The sequence below is a fragment of the Juglans regia genome, chromosome 16 (genome assembly GCF_001411555.2).
Source record: "Juglans regia cultivar Chandler chromosome 16, Walnut 2.0, whole genome shotgun sequence".
Classification (NCBI taxonomy): domain Eukaryota; kingdom Viridiplantae; phylum Streptophyta; class Magnoliopsida; order Fagales; family Juglandaceae; genus Juglans; species Juglans regia.
Window position 1 is genome coordinate 26,583,392 of NC_049916.1, and position 20,733 is coordinate 26,604,124.

Genomic DNA, 20,733 nt, shown 5'->3' on the forward strand with positions numbered 1-20,733 from the left:
TTTTTTTTTTTTTTTTTTTTTATGGGGTTCTTTTGCATCGTGTGTTGCAGCTGGCTAGTTTCAGATGCCTTCCCTGGTTATCCCTCTTATCTCCTTGTCTGCGGCCTTCTTCGGTGCTTTCTCCGGTTCACCCTTTTACCTCCTTATTTACTGTATTCATCCCATATTTATTGCCTTCTTTGTTTATGGCATTTGCTGCAGGTTCAGGTGCTTTCTCTGATTCACCCTTCATCTCATTATCTGGGGTCTTCTTTGGTTCTTTCTCTACTTCAACCTTTACCTCCTTATCTGCGGTCTTCTGCAGTGCTTTCTCTGGTTCACCCTCTATCTCCTTATCTCCGGTACTATTCTTCTCATATATTTTTTCTTCTTTGTTATTGGCATATGTTGCAGCTTCAGGTGCTTTTTCTGGTTCACCCTTAGCCTCCTTATCCAGAGTCATGATCTTCAGTGCTTTCTCTGGTTCATCCTTCACCTCCTTAGCTGCAATATTCCCCTTCTCACATTTCTTGTCTTCTTCGTGTTTTGCATCTGCTGCAGCTTCAGGTTCTTGCTCTTGTACTTCACCCTTCACCTCTTTATCTGCGGTTTTCTTCTCAGATTTATTGTTTTCTTTGCCTTCTGCATCTGCGGCAGCTGCTGGTGTTTTCTCTGGTTCGCCCTTTACCTCCCCAATACTTGTCTTCTCTTCTTTCGGCTCTGATGACATTTCGCCGTTCTTCTCAATCTCTTTTGCCTCTTTCTTTTCTTTAGTCTGCCAATGTGATTAATTGAAAGATAAATAAAAAGGAATGAAATTGATCAATAATCATCACAAACAAAATTGAGAGTACCTCATTGAGCAAGGAGCCAACGGCCAGGGCCCCGTTCTCATCACCGGACTTCCCACCGCCAGCGTTCTGCCCTCCAACATTTCCATCAATCTTCTTCTCTTCTTGCTGAACCTTCACCTCCTCCTCCTTCTCCTCTTTGGTTTCCACCAACTTCTTAGTTGTAGTTGGCTCAGATGCCAGAACCGAGACATCAATGCCACCCTTGGTTTTCGGCAAACTACCACAATTACCCATGTGTAGTGCTCAAGAACCAACAAGAACCTTCCTTTCTCTCTCCCTCTGGCTAGCTCTATTATTATAGATAGAATGGTCGAAGAAGACGGAGAAGAAAAATGATGTGAGAAACATGGGGTATGTTTCGTGTGTGTACGATGGTTTATAAAGAGGGGTTTGTGGCCAAGAATGATTTGAGGAGGCCAACCAACGGTTGCCATCGGTTGACTTGTTTGTATATTTAGCAGTTGCCAATGAGTCGTACAAATCAAACACATTATTAAAAGCTCCAGCTGTTTGTTTTATTAATCAAACGGATAACTTTTATTCTAAATTTGACAGTCACAAGTGGGAGGGAAACATATAAATGAATTTTACAGTATTTATTGAGTATTTAATATTGTTCGAAAACTCACACAAAAGATACAATTATACATCTCTTGCTAAAAAAATATTGTACAACGCACTTCATGTGTTTCTCTCACTTGAGACCCTCAAACTCGGGTTAGAATTTAAGGGAATCTTAATCCTTATTTCTTTTTTCACAAATGAAACTTTTCCTGGCTACCAGAATATTCCCCTCATGTCACTAAGGGTCTCCCTATTTGTTTAATCTGTTTTTTGGCCCTTGAACTAGATTAATGTCACTTACATCTAGAAGACAAGAACTGTTATATTCATCAAGTATAGCTATTTCACACCTAGAAATTTTCATTATGGAATTTCCTCATATTATTAGCAATAGTTTCCCTGAATTTATAGCTGAAGTACATTCAAAGTGGCCACACCACAACACCGAAGTGAGAAATAAAAGAAAAAACTTCACCTCTTGTATTCAAGCCCAAGCAACAACTGCTGCAAACAGAACCAAAGACAATAATTCTCCTGACTTGAAACTAGGTAAAAGTAAAATCAAACAGGAATATTTCAGCTCCCCAGCCAAGGTCAGGCAGAGAATATGGAAGATTTGGTGGATGTTCTGTTTAATTAAATTTTCCATAAACTTTTCTGACAAAGTTATCACCTAAGAGTTCAAGACCACAAGCCCATATAAACACGATCATGCATAGCAAATGCACAAAGAGCTTGTTGCAGTGAAAAAGGAAATAAAGCACAAATATGCATGATGATTTATTTGTACAAAAACAAAACCACAGTTTCTCTACAATTAGAAGGCAAGATAAAAGTTAATTAATTACACTTGACACAATTTTAATAAACTATACCTTCTACTATAATAACTTAATCACCAAGTTTTTTCCATATCATCGTCAAAAAGCATTGTCACGTTAGCCTGCTTTGGTGCACACCATCTCATGACTAAACTGGCTTCAGATAGATTTAAGGAAAATAGACTATCTGGAAAACCAAGTAATCCGAACTGATGAAGAAAGCGTTGTCATGTTAGCTTGCTGCGGTGTACACCATCTCATGACTAAAATGGCTTCAGATAGATTTAAGGAAAATAGACTATCTGGAAAACCAAGTAATCCGAACTGATGAAGAAAGAGAGGAATAACGACCTATGACTTTTGCATTATAAAAATAACTAAGAGCCAAGATACACCAAGAATATAGTAAACTCTTGCTATAATTTAATAGAACTTGATGCAATATCATAAACCACAGGTAGATCCATGGACTTTGTGTCAATTCAGCTCTAATCAATTAACATTTTCTTGCGGTTAAGTTCTAATGCCATGTGCTCATTTTCAAGCTTCATGGATTCATTTTCCAGCCTCAGCTTTTCCAACTCTCTGTCATGTTTCCAGCTCATCCTATGCCATTCAAAATGTTGCTTTTCCAACTCAAGCATCTGAGCCTTAATCTGCAACTCCTGCTCTTCCAACTGTAGTGAGCGAAGCGTCATCCACTGCTCCCTCAACTCATTTGCCTTGCCACTCTCAGAGTAAACATGGTTCAAAGCTGTATAATCTTTTTTGAGATGAAAACCTAAACCTCTGTTATGACCCAAAAAATTCAAAGGATTAGAAAAACTCGACTCTTCAGCTTTTTTGCTTCGTTTCAACCTCTTTGCAGGGACCTCATGAAAGCCAGCATACATTTCACCATTTTCCTCATCCTGATCATCAGCTCCAGCATCTTGATCTTCTTCATCAAAGTCATCAGCTCTTTTTGGCATCAAGTCATGAGGCTCACAACCGTCTTTAGTTCCAAGAGCTAATTGCAAAGACCACTGCACATCCGGATAATGAGGAAGATATAATCGATTCCCATTGTGATAAGAACACATCTCTTCATAGAACAGATGTTTTGAGCTTAAAATCTTCCTCACATCCTCCTTTGCCTTCATTGGTAAATCCATCACATCCAAAATATTTGGGTTCTCAACAACCTTGCAAGAAGTGCCTCTGCCCAGAATATCATTAAGCTTCTTATACCTCTTGTTCAGATCATTAAACTTGTCCTCACATTGCTGAGGAGATATATGATGACCCCTCTCAGCCATGACCTCTGAGACACACATCCATTTCCCTTTCTTCAGCAAAAGTGAAGACTTCCTTCTCCCACTGGTGATACAACCAGAGGAAGCATCCTCCCCAATGTAGGATACAATGGTGATCAAAAGTTTCACCATTTTCTCCGTCCATTTCATACGGTGCCATGGGGACCCTTTCTTCCCTTTACCATCATGCCCATCAACGCCTTCTTCCACACAATTCATCTCATCATCATCACTTCCCGAGTTTTTCCCTCTCTCACGCTTATTATGATCAACATAATAGCCAGGTTGATCGTGTTTTAGCAAGTTTAGTAACTGAAGAGGGAAACCTTCTTGTAATTGTGGTTGAACTGAAGACTCTTGCTGATCTAGACACGGGTTTTGTTCACGACGAAGCTGCCTTGGTCCTTGCAAATCTACACAACCTTATGGCCCACCCGGCATCAAATGACCACCTGATGATGGCTTCCCTTCCATAGTCGGACACACAAAAAGGTGTGAAATTAAACCCGTGTAAGTTACCCTCTAAAGTTCATAACTGTATTTCTTCTTTCATAACACAGCTTTGAAGTGCAATGCATAGAGACCAGACGAATCAAACCCAGCTCTGGACTTTAACCGACACAAAAAGGAGTTCACTGCAGCTATGACTAGAAACATATTTAAAGAACTTGATCCCTGTGGATTTTATAATTTAAAGAATATCACGCTCTTAGATTGCCTATAAAATTAGAGGATCTGGGAAGATTTAACCAGCAAACAACCAAAATTGCATGCAAGTAATGAATTCAACTCAGAACCCAACAATTAATTCAATTGGATGACACCCAAAAACCCATTCAGAATTTACCGGGAAAACCGAATGGTAAATTAATAGAAACAGTTCGATAATAGTAAAAAGGAACTTATCTGGAACTAGAGCAAGTACCCATTTCACCATTAGGCAGTCCCTCTCTCTAGAGGAGCTGCGCTGAGAAGAGTACATAGTAGTAAGGGCATTTCGGAAATCAGAACTACGGCAAACAAACTCCGATAACTTCGAGTAGCCGAAAAATATGGGCCTTTGCTCGTAACGTAGAGCTGATGCCGTCTTTCATTCGGTGTGTAGCCCTCTACGTGTGTTGTTGACGCGCACCTGCGCTGCTTTCCATGATCCAGTGGTAAAGCTCGTAGGGTGCGACAAGTGGAGATGTTGCGTGCGGTATAGAAACTATCTCACTCCAATTCAACTTATGTTATTATTATAAAAGTTTTCTTATAAAATATAATAAATTATTTAATTTTTTTAAATATCAAAATAATAATATTTTAATAATATTTTATTCAATTTATCATATTTGTGTTTGAATTCAAATTCTATTTTAACTCATCTCATTTTATCATTATAATTTTTTTAAATTTTCACATAAAATATAATAAACAATTCAACTTTTTTAAATTTCAAAATAATTTTTTTAAATTCTAATATAAAATATAATAAATAATTTAAATTTTATTTTACTATTTACAAATCATTTAAACTATCAAACCACTACTGATCTGGTAGAGTTCAATTCTCTGTCGCCAATATTATTCTATAGTTTATGTTTGCAATAACTTATGAGATTGAGTTCAATTTTATTTTTACGTAATTATGCTTATTTGCGAGATAACAAGTCAAGATATTTCAAGTTAAAATAAAAAAAATAAAATAAAAAATTGCATGTAGAAAGTAATACATAAGACCTGTGTGCGAACTGGCATCTACCCTGGTTTACGGACCATTGGGCTTTAAAGTGGGGGGTTCGAATATCCCATGGATCCAAACACAAAGAAAAACCAGGTAGTCTCTGTCTTACTATTATGTACAACATCAGTTTGAAATCACAGTTTTCTAACAAACAGATTTAATTCAGACTTACAACATTTACACCAGTTATAAAATTTAAGGCAGTAAGCAGCAACAAAGTGGAAGTTGAAGTTGCTGCACACATTGTTTTTCTCAACTTCGATTTGCATTCAACACACTTGCAAATTGCGCAGGTAAGGAGCCCTTGTAAGCATCCGATATAGTAACAGCAGCTTCTGCCAGATTGCTCTTCATTTCTGAAATTTTGGACTCCACATATTCTTTGTATCTTGAGACTGAATCAACCAATCTAAATAGTTCATAAGCATGCATCTGAATGTCTTCTTCACTTTGTCTGATTGCGTCTTGCAACCTCAGCTCGGAGGTCTGCAAATGATTCATATGAAAGTATGGTTAATTAAGACGCATCCAGTGCTCTGAGAGTCTACTCTTCTCCTTGATCAAAACTGGTTTTAGAGGCTTTTGAACTAATAATATCAAAAGAATAAAACTACCTGCTTACGACAAAAATCTCTGCCTCACGAAAAACAAAAACTTTTTCCTCACAAATTCTCTTTGTTCAGATTTTTCAAAATCATGCCAAGTAATGTATCGAGCGAGCTAGCTGTTTGGCTAGGCAAGAAAGAAGGCAATACCTTCAGAACCTCTGCCGCTTCTCTGTCCACAACATCTAGGTTATGAGTCTCGCTTTGAACTTCTTCCATCATCTTCTTAGCTTCTGCTGCGCATCTATAAGTGTAGTCCTCTATTTCTTTCTTCAGCAGGTTCAGTTGAGCTTCCAACTAAAAGTCAAATTATTGAAGTAACAAAATAAGAAAATCAAAATATAGATATTTAGAATATAATTCATTTCCAGTTCCTCTATGAAACTTGAACAAAGAGTACGAAGTTCAAGAAGGAGAGGAAGAAAATAAAATGAAAATGAAAAGGAGGGTGATTATGACTAGAAAGGCAATGCTGAGGTTTTTTAGCGCATAAAGGAATCCCAGGAAAGTTTTTTCCAGAGGTAGACAACACCTTGAAAAAGGAGTTCTTTTAATTTTAAACAGCCCAAAAAAGGCAACCTTGATTCCCATTATTATTTCCCTTCATTTGGCGGGTAATCATGTAAAAATAATATTTTCACTGGTTTCATAACATGGTTCCTAATTCTAAATTAAGTTATTTATTTGACTTATTATTGGCAGCAATCACCAGTCTCTCCATTGTGACATTGTCTGATGGGTTGTGCAAATAGGACTATTCTTTCCAGAACTTCAAAGATCAAATTTCCAGGTATGGGGGGCTACTCAGGAGACCACTTCTAACACTTTTTTGTGATCACTTGGTAAGAAGTAAAGTAAATTATTTCAAGGTATAAACTCATCAGTATCATAGAGCAAAGACCAAGTCCGCACTTACTTCATCAATGCGGGACTGAAGTGCCACTATATGGCTTCTTTTTCCTTCAATCTTAGCCACATTTTCCTTAGAATGTTGCTGAAGGAAAATCAATTCTTCCAATTTTGCCATAGAACTCTTCTGTATGTCATCGGCATGGGAATCAAGTGCAGGCTTTAGTTTTGATTTGTAATCAATACCCATTATTTCAGAAGGTGTAGACCCTTTGGCATTCAAGACGTACTGAAAATCATTACTAAGCTTTAACCTAAAAGCACCCCAAAAAGAGCAGTTATAATCACACCACCGTACCTAGTGGGAGTTTGCAGGAGGTAGCAATAAAATTAATAACAAGAAGAGAAAGAAATGATAACTGCACTAGCAAACTCTCTCAGGTGTTTAGAGCTCCACATCATAAATATTCACTGATTAGCTTAATTGGGATAAGTATGAAACGCACAATTTGAGCAGTAGTTCATGATTCTACAAAACATCTCGAGCTCAAATAGCACCTCTTCAACCATGTGTGGCATAAAGAGTGAGATAGTGTATTCAAAACCGAGTGAATGAGTGTGTGTGTGTGTGTGTGTGTGTATAAACATTTAAAACAAATTATGTGAGCCAATGGCAATCCACTGCTTTCAATGTACAGAAACAGTTAAGTATCTGCTAAAGCTTGGTGGTGGTTAATCAAAATTAGGCAGAAATAATCACAAAGATCTATATTGACAAACTGTATAAGAAAGATTGGAGCATTTGAATACGAGAAATGATACTTGCAATCGTGAGTGTGCAAGCGCCGTGCAGTCGCTTTCAAAAAAATGAATAAATATAGGACCCACATGAAAAGAAATTAATTTTTTAATAGTAAATTCTACTATTTTTTAAAACGACTGCACGACGTTTGTGCATTCCACGACTGTATGTAGCATTACTCTTTAAATATTATTCTAACTAACACCAGTACAAAAGTTAGTTATTCACTTGATGGCAAAAGAAGCCTAAATGTTTGAAATACTAGGCGTATACTTCCATCCTATAGGAAGCCCAGCTTGCGAAGCTTGTACAGATGGTTTATTAGACATCAATAATTTTTTTATAGGTATTTTTTTTTAGTAAGTGATTAGGTTTATTAGACATCAATCATGGCATGAACTAAACATTGTACATTAGATCCTGATTAGTTAGGGTACGATAAAACAACCAAAAAACCAGAACTAATAGCATTGAGTTGATTATAAATGATAAGCAGTATAATCAATTTAATTGCATATGAACATGCTCTTGCGCACACGCATAGAAAGTTTCAATCGATAGATAGACAAAAAGTGAGGGAAAAAATAACCTCCTCATAGCCTGGTTGCATTCAATGGCAAGCGCCTCAAGCTCCTTAAACTTGTGGCCGAGCGTGGCATCAAGATCCCAGGACTTCTCGTCCCACGTGTTCCGGGCCAGCTCCACCTCACCAACATCCCTCTCCAGGGCCTGCAACTCCCTCCTCATCCTCTCCACGTCCCTTGCATTCATCGTCTGCGTGTCTACCCTCCTCTTCAACTCTTCATTCTCTTCACAAATCCTCTTCCTCTCCTCCACCTTAGCCTCCAATTCCCGCTCTTTCTCCTCCAACATCTTCTCCGTCGCTGCCATCCTATCTGAGAACTCCGAGATTATTGTGTGGAACTTGTTCACGTCTTCCTCCAAGAGCCTCTTTTCCTTCTCAAGCACCTCCTTCTGAGAAGGCCCCGACCGCAAGGCCTCCGCCTTCGCCTCCAACTCCCCCACATTGGCGCCCAAAACCCCGACATTCTCCCTCAAATCCTCCTTCTTCCTCTCCAATTTCTCCACAAAAATACCATCCAAAGCGTCCACTGCATCGTCATCGCCGCGTATGTAATGCAAGTAACTCTCCAGGACGTACGCCTTCATCTCATCGTTGTCTCTGTCGGGCGATGAAGGCGAGAAAGTAGAGAGATGATCGTTGAAGAGGGCAATCTGGACGAGCCAGTGGATCAAGGCGAGAAAAGCGGGCCACTGGTGCGGAGTACCAGGTGACTTGAGGATGGATTTATTGAATTTGAATGGGTAATTGAGGGATTTGAGAAAAAAGGGGAGGTCTTCGTCGAGTTTGGAGGAAGGGAAGTCGAGGCGAGAGAGAAGGAAATGGAGGGTGTTGGTGATTTCTTTGGCGGAGGGCAAGGGGGTTCTAAGGGGTGGGGCGGAATGAGAGGAGACGTAGGAGTTGATAGTGGAGATGGCAGATTGTTGGATGGAGCGCTCCTTGTAGAGCTCGAAGGTGGCCGCGCGGCCAATGCCGACGGAGGAAGAGGGACGGCTGCTGGCGAAACTGGCATCGGAATCTCGTCCAAATTGGCGGAGATGTTCCAGTGGTGTCGGTGTAGGCGCCGGGTTGAAGGACTCCTTCGGACGGCGCCGGCGGCCGCCTGTGCCTCTCATCATAGTTTCTTTCTTTTCCAATGAGGGGGTTGGACTTAGGTTAGGTCTCTCTCTCTCACTAGAACCTGCGCGGGCACTTTAATTTTGAGTTATAATTTTCCCGCTTATTATTAAAGAGTTTGATTGGGCTTTAATTAGGTGTGAGGCCCATTACTATGACAATCAGACTCGCACTGTCCAATTGTTTTCACAATTTTCTGATAAAACAAACAAGCCCGGGATAAATTGGTGCTTAAGGAAAAGTTTGGAGAGTAAGTTAAGATGAAATGATTTAAGATAAAAATTTAAAGTTAAATAAAATATTATTATTATTTTAAATTTTAAAAAAATTAAATTATTTATTATATTTTATGTTAAAAAACCTATAATAATTAGAAGAGAATGAATAAAATGAGTTGAAAGCCTTTTTTTAATCCAAACCTCCCCTTAGAATTTTTTTTTTTTTTTGGTATGGTTATTAGCTAAATTAGTCGAGCAGTCTAATGAAGTAGAAAAAAATCATTAATTCACATTTAAAAAATGCTAAATGTACTTTAAAAAAATTTATAAAAAACTTACTTCTCCACATGTTATTTATTAATATTCCGCAAATCATGAAATTTAAAATTCAAAAGAAAACTAATAAAATGAATATCATAAGTGAAATTATAAATAAAAGTATAAGTAGCACTACTCAAATACATATTTTTTTTTCTTTTTTTATGAGCAAGAAAAGACTACAGATGACATAAAAATATCGGCATGGAAAAAAAAAGATGATAAAAATAACCCGTCTTTTACTCAAGGAAGGCACCTCAGTTCATTGCGGAAAGAAGAAAAATGATGGACCAAAGCAAACAAGACAGCTACCAGCTAAGGTTCCAAGCCTAGTCAATCACTGCCAATAGTATGTTGGCTTCTTTGACTTACTGAGACAGTTTATAGCTTACAACCCCAAACATCCAATACACTAATATCTCTTCTCTACCAATAAAACTAGAGCTTCTAAAATAAACTAAACTTAACTGACATGTGATACAAGTCTAAAGTGAAGAAGACTCTTGATTCTTGATTCGCCACCAATCGCTTCCTCGCAAACTCAGAAGCACTTTCGGTGGACGATAGCCGGACCAGATTCATCATATTCACCCTTGGATATCCACATCTGAAACATATGAATAGAAATAAATCAACAAAACAATCAAGCAAGTCCACAAACACACACATTCCAGTCCACCCACCAGAAAATCAAATGGAGAATCGTCCATAAGAAATGAAGAATTAGAAAGCCTTCAACAGTTCTTTTCGAAGAGCAAAAAAGTGAGAGCATGGTAATTACCTGTTGGAAGGTACTAAGAGATGCCAGGATCGATCCTCCAATCCAGACACTGTACTTTCTCTCAGGAGGTGCAACCACCTTGATTTTCATGCTGCTGGGAGCAAGAGCTGAAATTTCCTTGCTCATCCGATCAGCAATGCCAGCAAACATAGTTGACCCACCACTAAGCACGATATTTCCATATAAGTCTTTCCTGATATCAACGTCGCACTTCATGATGGAGTTGAAAGTAGTCTCATGGATTCCGGGAGCTTCCATACCAATGAGAGATGGCTGGAAGAGTACTTCTGGGCAACGGAACCTCTCAGCTCCAATTGTAATAACCTGTCCATCGGGTAACTCATAGCTCTTCTCAATTGCAGAGCTGCTCTTTGCAGTCTCCAACTCTTGCTCAAAATCCACAGCAACATAAGCAAGTTTCTCCTTTATGTCACGTACAATTTCACGTTCAGCAGTGGTGGTGAAAGAGTACCCTCTCTCAGTGAGGATTTTCATCAAGGCATCAGTTAGATCACGACCGGCAAGGTCCAACCGAAGAATTGCATGGGGGAGTGCATATCCTTCATATATGGGCACCGTGTGGCTCACACCATCACCAGAATCCAAGACAATACCTATCCAGTGAGTGTACAAACAAGTATGAATAGAGAATTGAAAAGAACAAAAAAAATCACAAACTCTGTAAGAAAATAACTCTTAAGTATCTCCCAAAACGGTAATCAATTATAGTCCAGACTAACAATGAAATCTAAATTCAACACATATTGTGCAACATTTCACCTCCTAGTTCTGTGTCAGAATCTCTGACATCGTTTCTAAATTTAAGGTCTCATATGACATCAATATATTTCAATCTTTAAAAAATGTTTATCTTAATCTCCGCTCCCTTCTCTTATTCCAATCAAACATTTTTTTAGAGAAGAGGGACAGATTCCAATCAAACTTCATTCTGGCTTCCCAACTTTTTCAAGTTACTATCAATGCTAACCTGTTGTACGCCCACTGGCATAAAGGGACAGAACAGCCTGGATAGCAACATACATAGCAGGCACATTGAAAGTCTCAAACATGATCTGGGTCATCTTTTCCCTGTTGGCCTTAGGGTTGAGTGGTGCCTCAGTAAGAAGTACTGGGTGCTCTTCAGGGGAAACACGAAGCTCGTTGTAGAAAGTGTGATGCCAAATCTTCTCCATGTCATCCCAATTGCTGACTATGCCATGCTCTATAGGATACTTCAAGGTGAGGATACCTCTTTTAGACTGGGCTTCATCACCGACATAGGCATCTTTCTGGCCCATTCCAACCATGACACCAGTATGGCGAGGTCGCCCAACAATACTTGGGAACACTGCCCTTGGAGCATCATCACCAGCAAACCCAGCCTGCACACCCCAGGAGGCAGTAAACAGATATTTGTGTTGTCAAAGCAAAAGTTTGCAATACAGTTAATGACACAATATTCAACCAAAAAACCCTTATTAGATTACATGTAGGGAAAAAATAAAGAACTCATTAAACTACATAAGAATAATTCACTAACCTTGACCATTCCAGTTCCATTGTCACAGACAAGAGGTTGAATATCCTCCTCAGCCATCTCTTATAAACCTGCACGAGGAAAATGGCAAAATGTGGAATAAACTAAAACGAAAGGCCTGATTAATAGCAGTCCAAATTATATGGCAAAATGTGGAACTCTTTTTTATGTTATTTTTTGAAGCACCATAAAAGCTTCTGCCTCCACTTGGATCTCTAATAGAAATGAGGGAAAGAAGAGACTGAAAATGGAGAAGAATTGAAAGCATCTTTTAAGCATTTCGTTACATTTTTTTTTTAAAGTAAATTAACAGCGAGCATTTTCATTAGCCTCATATTTTCTAAAATCCAGAGCTACCCCAAGCAATAGACTAGCAAATAAAATACAAGTAAATTAATATTAACCAGTTTCCAACAGAACAGCTAGTATCGTCGAACAATGGATAGAAATCAACGACTTTAACAGATAAATCTACGGCCTGTTTGGACTACGGTTTTGAAACATGTTACCTTCAATGAAATTAATTTTGAAATTGGAATTCGAAGCAGCCAGAAATTAGGGGGGAACTCATTCTAAACCATATCGATTTTTTAAACAATATATAAAAAGAAAAAAACTTTTCGAACTCTCAAAACATTGCCTGTTCAGCAGTATTTTCAAAGAATAATCTAATAAAAGACACCACTTAATTGGTTTCCAGTACCAACACACAAAATTTACTAGTGCTTAAACAGAGAAACTGCTATAATTCACTGATTTGGAGCTGTTTGCTCAGCATCGCTATTCCTAAAACCTGTCTCCTACGAGCTACCCAAAACACTGCCGCAAATTTTTTCCCTTTCATTTTGTGATTATTCATTTTTCCAAGCATCCACAAAATTTAAAGAGTAAAAAGCAAGCATTCACTGTGTACAAAATGGGGGAAATAGATACCACAAGAGGCACGAGCACAGACAAATAAACCCATATACACTTGCATATATCCAGAAAAAACCGAGCAAAACTTGCAATATAACAAATTTTGAAGAAATGATTCGAACTATTCAAGAACAAGAAGGATCTAGATCAGTCAGGAAACTTCTGAGACGAAAATCAATTTCCATGGAGTCTGATTTCAAATAAACAAAGGTAACAGATATCTTTAAATCAAACAACAAACAAAATCACTAACGGCACGGATCTACACGAACCTCGTTTACAGAGGGAAGAGAGAATCAGAGTGTGGGAGAGAGAGGGGAGCAGAGACTTTGGCAGGGAAGCTGAAAATGGAAGCTATAAATGGGTGGAAGACAGATGAGTGAACACAAAATAAACCCAAATTCAGGACCGAGGGGTCTGTTTGGTTTCTGGGAGAAAGTTAACCAATATAAAGAATACAAATGCGTGGAATCTCAAACACCATTCTCGGATGCCAAACGGAGAAATGTCGTAGTGACGTGTCAGTGAGAATGACTACTAGATTAGAGGACAATAAAAAGGATCCTGTCTGAGACGGGAAATGGAATCCGACAAAATCCTCAGCTGTCCGTCTAGGTCCATGTCCAGGTCTGAATTTTTGGTCGTTTTAACGTTTGGTTTTTAATTACCTGTATATTTTCCACGTCAGCAGGGTGGCTATTTTGGGTAGGTGCGCTGTGTGGTCATGCTGAGTAGTAGTTGACAAGCTGGACCATGACTTTCCGTGTACTATAATCACTGCACTTATCGAAATTATCATTTCATTCTTAATTCAAAATACAATTTATGTAAATATTTTTATGGATAAAAATAAATAGATAAATGCTATATGATTTTAGAAAAATTATTTTACAAATTTATGAACGTGAATCTCGTGCAGGAGTTTTTGAAATAGGAGTTATAACCAGCATAAAAAATAAAAAATAAAAAAATCTTTTTAATAAATCTAACTCTTTACAAAAATTTGAAGTAAATTTTGTACAAGCTAAACTAGTTATAAATAGCATTATTCATAAGACTGTTCCTTAGGATCGTAATTTTTTTCGATCCAGTCCAAAATCCAAATGACTGAGTTTCAGCTCGAATTTAATCATGGCCGGTATCCGAATGACTAAATCCAAGTACCGAGTTTTAAACCAGAAACCTGAAACCCGAGTGTTCAAAACCCTTTCTCCTCTGGACTTCATATAATCTATGCCGCAGCTCTCAACCTCTCACTCTCTCTCTATCATCTCCTTTGCACCGCCAACACTCTCTCTCTCTCACATAGGCACAACAACACAACAATACCGAGAGGTTTAGGGACTGTAACGTCATCTAAAACCGCAAGTAAGACTTTTTTTGTCAATTGCATATGTTTTCATTAATTGCGTTAGGGAGAACTATCGGTTCTTGGTTGAAATAACTTGATTTTGTTTAAGATTTATGGGTTTGACTTTACTTATTTGGTTTGGTGATTTGACGACATGTTAGGATAAAATGAGTACGCATGTTTGAACAAACATATCTTTCAACATTTCTAATACCAATTATTCAATCAATCTACTTGCCGAAAATGTCACTTTTTTAAAAATTGTGATGGACCTGAAATTGTTTTTCTATAATTGTTGTATATATAATTTTTGTTTTAGTAGCTCTTTCTTTAATCAATTTTGGTTTGGTGGAATGCTTGTATATTGGAGTGAGCGTATTAGAGCATTGAGACAACAACATATTAAATTGTACTTTATCCATAGGTTAAATTTCACCTTTTGATATTTATTTTACTTCATTTCGAGCTCCCCCAACAGAAATTTATTAAATCCCTGTGAGCCACTGAAATTTTTTATGGTGAAACAGAGCTTGTGGGTCTTTCTTTCTTTGAGGTGGGACAAAGAAAAATCATAAAATTTTAACTGAAAATTCTAAAACAAGAAGATTGAAAGCATATATAAGAGATCCATATTCCAGTTTATAAAGATGGATTTGAAGATCAAGGGTGGGGACGTGGGGTTACTGTTGTATAGTCTACTATGAAACCAAACAGATAATTCATAATCAATACTATATGAAGGTATCAATGATGAATCAAATGAAGTGATTAGTATGTTTCATATTGTGGGAGCTAATTAAAGATCATCGAAAGTGTAATGATTAAACTTTTCTTGTTTTTTCTCTTTGCTTTTAGGTTACATTATTCTGATTTGGATGACGAGGGGTTTCAAAGCACGATTTTCTTAATTTAGTGTAATGATGCTAAGGTGTAGAACTGTTCTCTTGCATATATCTCTCGAACTTTTAGATGAACTTAATTAAGAGAAATTGCATACCTATGACTTTGGCATTTGACTAGTTAATTATCATTATTTTTAGGAGATTGGGGGAAAAAAAATGGCAATTTGATTCTCTTTCCTTTATTGCTTTTTATACATTTGTGTGATCAAGAAAATTATGAGCCACCCAATATGTTAATGTGGATTCCCAACAATATATTAATAAATTAACTAATTTGATAATAATGAGAATTGAGAATTAGAATCCGACCATTGCTATTGCTGCAGTTATAACACTCAGATTGTGTTTGAATGTTGAAGTGAGTTGAGTTGAGATGATAAAATATTGTTAGAATATTATTTTTTAATATTATTATTATTTTAGAATTTGAAAAAATTGAATTGTTTATTATATTTTGTATTGAAATTTGAAAAAGTTGTAATGATGAGTTGAGTTTAGAACCGAACTTATTCACAAACGAATGATTGCCATTTAATTTAAAAAAAAAAGAATTATTATATTCTCAACTTGATGTGTAAAGTACATCATTCACATCACTTAAATTATAATATTTAAAAGGAGAATTTGTAAAGAATAATGCACCAAGGTTTTGTGAAGTCACCATTATTCATGAAGGGAAGAAGGTAGTGGAAAGCCAAGAGATTGAATGTAGAAACTAATGAGCTTATTTTGTTAGTTTTAAAAGTAAGACATTTCTTAGAAATTATTTTGTTTTTTCAGATTTTCCAGTTTCTCATGATGTGCATATGTAATTAGTAAACACATTATGGACACAAAGGCAGCTGGATAGAGGACATTTTCAAACTTTCAATTGAAGCATTTTGTAATTTTCATATATTATAATTTTGTGTTTTGTAATGTAATGTAATTTAATATGTAGTAAATTGTATTATTGCATGTATTTTACATGATAAATATTGTTTTTTTTTTTAAAGATGCATTTAGTTTAAAAGACAATAATTTTTTTAAATATAAAAATATGCTTTTCAACATTTTTTCTTAAAACAATTGTAATAGAATATAGGCTTTTTTAGATTAAGAAAAAATAGTTTTCAGCATTATTTTTTTCATGAAAAAAATTTAATACTATAGGCTTTTATTTAAAATAAAATAAAAATAAAATCGGGTCGAAGATCGGAACTCATATTTCCAGATTGTAAAAACTCATATTCATATGGATTTTAGCCCGGATCATAACCCGAGTTTGAAACCCGGGTTCCAAGCAAAGTATGCCCAGATTTGAAACTCGAGTTTCGAGCCAATATATCCGGATATCCGATTGGCTCGGAACCCAGTTGAACACTCTTAATTATTCACGATTTTAATGGTTGAATCTTAATTAAGGAGGCAGATTACAAAATTAAATGTCATTCTTGGATGATATATAATTTAATCTTCATATTGTGAAAAAGTATTAATTTCAAAACTTAAAAATTAAAGGTAATAAACATCTCATTAAATGAACATGTTCTTTGAGCTGACCATGTGCTACAATGCCACCTTTTTTTTTTTTTTTTTAATAAAACCTATTATAAATTTATATTAAAAATAAATAAATTATATATATATTTAACATTTCCTTTAGCTATTCACGCTCTACCTAATTTGGATTGGAATTTGGAAGGTACAAAATAAATAATATTTTTCCGTATGAAATTCGCGTGGCTAATGGATGGCATTAAATACTAGAAATCAATATTTTGAATCCATATCCCTCTTAATTTTAGAAAATATTTCAGACAGAGAGTCTTGGAAAATCCCAATCGGACAAACGTATGATAATGGACATCGAACGTGAGAAAATTAAATGGGTCAAGGTACTCAGTATCGGGCCTAAAATCAGCCCAAAGATTATCTGTAAGAATGTCCTGGTAGCCACGGACCGTAGATACGAGCCAGGCTTACACAAGCTAGAGCAGCCCAGCTCAATTAAACCGTTCTGTTCTCGTCGTTGCCGACTTCCCCCTCTCTCTGTTGATGCCTCCGCAGACCAGGCCTTTGAGGTTAGGCTTCTCGCTCTCTTTGGTTTATATTTGCTAGTCAGATCTGTTAATTTTCTGAATTTTCAAGAATCTTTTGTACTTATTCGGTCTGCTAATCCATGTTTTAGGTTTTCTGGGTTCCGTTTGTTTTATATTATGGCTAAGCTCTTACGGATTTTAAAAAGTGGTTTTGAGAAACAAATAAAGCGAAATAGAAAAGATCGCCTTTCAGAAATTCGTAGTTGTAAATTTAGAGATGATAAAAGAATGGACATTTGATTCGAAAAATTTCCGCAAACGTTTTCTTATTGATTCTATCGGTGGATTTTGTTATTTTTCGTAAAATGCTCTGGTTTCCTCTGTCTGAGGGGTTGTTCATCATCTGTATTTTGTGCCCTTTAGAAGATGTGCCGAGAGATTAGGTTTCGTTAATGTTAATGTGGACAGCGGGTTGTATTGTCAACTGCTAGTGTTGGTTAACGACAACAAGGAGTTTTCCTTTTGTTTGTTTTTTTTCGATATCAATTCTATTTGTTTAGCATTAATTTAATTTCATATCAATGCAGAGCCATTTGCTGATTTGTTTTTCGGCCTTGAATTATCTATATTGAATAGTTTTGTTGATTCAAGAGATGCTGATTGTTGCCTTTGTCATCTGTAGTGTCCTCAGGTGATCCGGCCCCTCAGTTCTCTGATTTGTTTGACTTGACCTATATTTCTATGTAAGTACCGCCTCAAGATATCTTAATCTCTTCTTCCCCAAGATTGATGTTGCAACTTGCATCACCTTTCGAACCTTTTACCTTCACCTTGCCCTTCTTTTGGTCATTATTTCCTTGCATCGCATGGATTATTATAATTTTACATGTGCATTTATCATTGAGGCTTCGCTTACTATCTTCTCATTCTAGCTTCAGTATAACTTGAATATGATTCTCCACAAATGGATTACTTGGATAAATGAAAGCATAAAGTAGTTAATTCAAATGTGTGAAGCATTATATTTCTTTGTCCTAACTAGGTGTTTACTCTTGTATATTCCTGTGTACTCAGGCTTCACCTAGTCGTATATTCTTGTATAATAAAATTCTTGCTTATAAAAGAAGAAGGTGTGACGCAATAGATTAGTTTATTATTTCATCTATAATGAAAAAACCACATTTTTTAGCGATAAAAAAATGGAGTAAAGGTGAGAGCAGATGAGTACATGTTCACACAGCAAAGATCTAAAGGTAACTTGTAAAAAAAGGGAATTGCCAAAATAACTTCTGAAGTTGGGGTATAAAGTACTAAATAGTCAATCATGGACATTCAAATTTTACTTGCGGAGATCATGCAAGAGTGGAAATCACAAATTGCTTTATCCAATGTCCTGTTCTTTCTAATTTATGCCTCTTATAATGTTATAGTTTGCTTATCCTTCTTTATTTTGTTTTATGTTTATGTCTTTTCATATTCTTAGGGCGGACGAGGAACCTGTTGATCCGAAGCAATATCTTGAAGAGTCTTGCAAGCCAAAGTGTGTGAAACCATTACTTGAATATCAGGTATTTTTGCAGAATTTTTGAAGTCAGGGCTTGCATTTGGGGAGTCAAGAAATAAATTTCCTGTTTAGTAGTTTGTTTAAAAATTTCTGGCACACCATCGTATTAGAGTAGAATTTTGATCTTATAACTTATCATAAATGCAAAGGGCACAAGGCACATACTTTTTAAATAACATGACATATTAGAAAAAATATTTAAACTGCTTATCAAAAGTAAAGATATAAAAATTGTGTTCATTGGCTTTACAAAGTGGAACGATGAGACCTTCCAGAATAGGGTTTGGACAAACAACTTGGGATGGAGGGAATATATCTCATGAAAGGAACTTTTGTTGACGTGGGTGTTCAGATAGAAGTGGAAACTAGATAATATTGGATGCAATTAGGATAAGGACCGAAAGAAACTAAAGGAAATCAAGTAGGCAAGAATGTTTTCTTTTCTTGTTTTTGTATATTCATAGGGATGAGCAAGCTGGTGTTAGTTGTCCTAATTTCATAAGAAAATTATGTATGGGCTGTGATAAAGATGACCTTGGGCTTTCCTGCGTCATTTATGTCATGGATTTACCAACGGCTCCCTCATTGATCAACATGCCTGTATTCCACCTGAGTGGCATCATATCATTGTGAAAATAGTTCTCACCAAAATATTTGATATATTCTGGGGTGGAAAAGCCCACATGATAAATCACTTAAAGATTTGGGAAGGGAGGTGAGTTGCCATTGTAATCTTTTACTTTGTTACAGGCATGTGTTAAGAGGATCAAAGGAGATGAAACTGGGCAGAAGCACTGCACTGGACAGTATTTTGATTACTGGTCTTGTATTGACAAATGTGTAAGTAGTATTATTCAATTATAAGGAGACTGATTTCTTTTACTTTGGTTTGCATCTTTTATAAAATTTCTATTCTGCAACACAGGTGGCACGAAAGCTATTCCAATTACTGAAGTAATGGCCAGAGGATTTTGTTCTACTTTCAAATTGTAATAACTGCTTCTGAACATCTAATCTTGTTTGGTGAGCTAGGACTGCCTGTTTTGTTTTCTTACCCGGTACCGTGCATAGTTTGAATTATGGGGCCTTTGAGTTATGGTTAGTAAAATAGAATCCTGGGCGTTAGTTTTGTCCTATCTATTGTGTATAAGGTTCAGGTTTTTATGAGGTAATTGCAAGAAAAAAAAAAAAACTGGCATGAAGCTAAACATGAGTACTATTTGATATTAGTCAAAGCAATGATGTTGTTTGGGTTCTTGGGTGGGCTGTATGCTCTAAAAATGTTTCTTTCTCAGTTCGTGCGTGATTATACATTTGGTGAGTGTGGAGTTAAATTGTTCAGGGGAGTATGTTCCTGTGGGTGCTCCAAAAGGTGCAGACTAGGATCATTTTAGAAGATGTACGTGATGGTAATGGGTAATTTTTGCCATTACGTACGAAGGCTGATGGTTAGGGTTATTTTCCTTACTTTGGACACTGTAAAGAATGAGAAATTGAAAACAAGAAATATGCAGAGCATCCAATTGTATTTCTTGTATCTTGTTCTTACTACATCAAAATGATAGTATATCTTTATATACTATTTACAGCACATGAATAATGGGCGGGAAAATTAATATTTGAAATAATCTAAACAAACTAACATAAAGTCCTATAACAGAATAACAGAAAAAATAGAATATTATCTATACTATCTATCTCTAATACCCCCCCTTCAAGCTGGAAGATGGATGTTAATAAGACCCAGCTTGGAAATTAACGTGGAGAACAATGGATAACCTAGTGGTTTAGTAAAACAATCAGCTAGTTGATTGTGAGAAGAGACATGAAAGAGCTTAATGATATCTGCTTGAACCTTGTCACGAATAAAGTGACAATCTATTTCTATATGTTTTGTTCTTTCATGAAACATAGGATTAGTGGCAATGT

At 36.4% G+C, this 20,733-nt stretch overlaps 4 protein-coding genes across 4 annotated transcripts; all 4 read right to left on the reverse strand.

Moving 5' to 3' along the window:
- LOC109013406 (brain acid soluble protein 1-like) lies at positions 1–2,183 on the reverse strand. The gene is made up of 2 exons (XM_018995479.2): positions 834–2,183; positions 1–754 (listed from the first exon to the last, which is right to left on the reverse strand). Exons 1-2 carry the CDS (start codon positions 1,065–1,067, stop codon positions 128–130), a joined length of 861 nt encoding a protein of 286 aa, XP_018851024.1. The 5' UTR covers positions 1,068–2,183; the 3' UTR covers positions 1–127.
- A 371-nt stretch (positions 2,184–2,554) lies between these two features.
- On the reverse strand, positions 2,555–4,700 carry LOC109013424. Its single transcript, XM_035686571.1, has one exon. The coding sequence runs from the start codon at positions 3,730–3,732 to the stop codon at positions 2,707–2,709; it is 1,026 nt and encodes a 341-aa protein (XP_035542464.1). The 5' UTR covers positions 3,733–4,700; the 3' UTR covers positions 2,555–2,706.
- Positions 4,701–5,320: 620 nt separating this feature from the next.
- Positions 5,321–9,262, reverse strand: LOC109013404 (kinetochore protein NDC80 homolog). The gene is made up of 4 exons (XM_018995477.2): positions 8,085–9,262; positions 6,761–7,007; positions 5,995–6,141; positions 5,321–5,725 (listed from the first exon to the last, which is right to left on the reverse strand). The coding sequence occupies exons 1-4, from the start codon at positions 9,194–9,196 to the stop codon at positions 5,492–5,494; spliced, it is 1,740 nt and encodes a 579-aa protein (XP_018851022.1). The 5' UTR covers positions 9,197–9,262; the 3' UTR covers positions 5,321–5,491.
- A 685-nt stretch (positions 9,263–9,947) lies between these two features.
- On the reverse strand, positions 9,948–13,384 carry LOC109013405 (actin-7-like). The gene is made up of 5 exons (XM_018995478.2): positions 13,239–13,384; positions 12,052–12,119; positions 11,500–11,893; positions 10,512–11,125; positions 9,948–10,337 (listed from the first exon to the last, which is right to left on the reverse strand). The coding sequence occupies exons 2-5, from the start codon at positions 12,106–12,108 to the stop codon at positions 10,272–10,274; spliced, it is 1,131 nt and encodes a 376-aa protein (XP_018851023.1). The 5' UTR covers positions 12,109–12,119; positions 13,239–13,384; the 3' UTR covers positions 9,948–10,271.
- Positions 13,385–20,733: the final 7,349 nt, after the last annotated feature.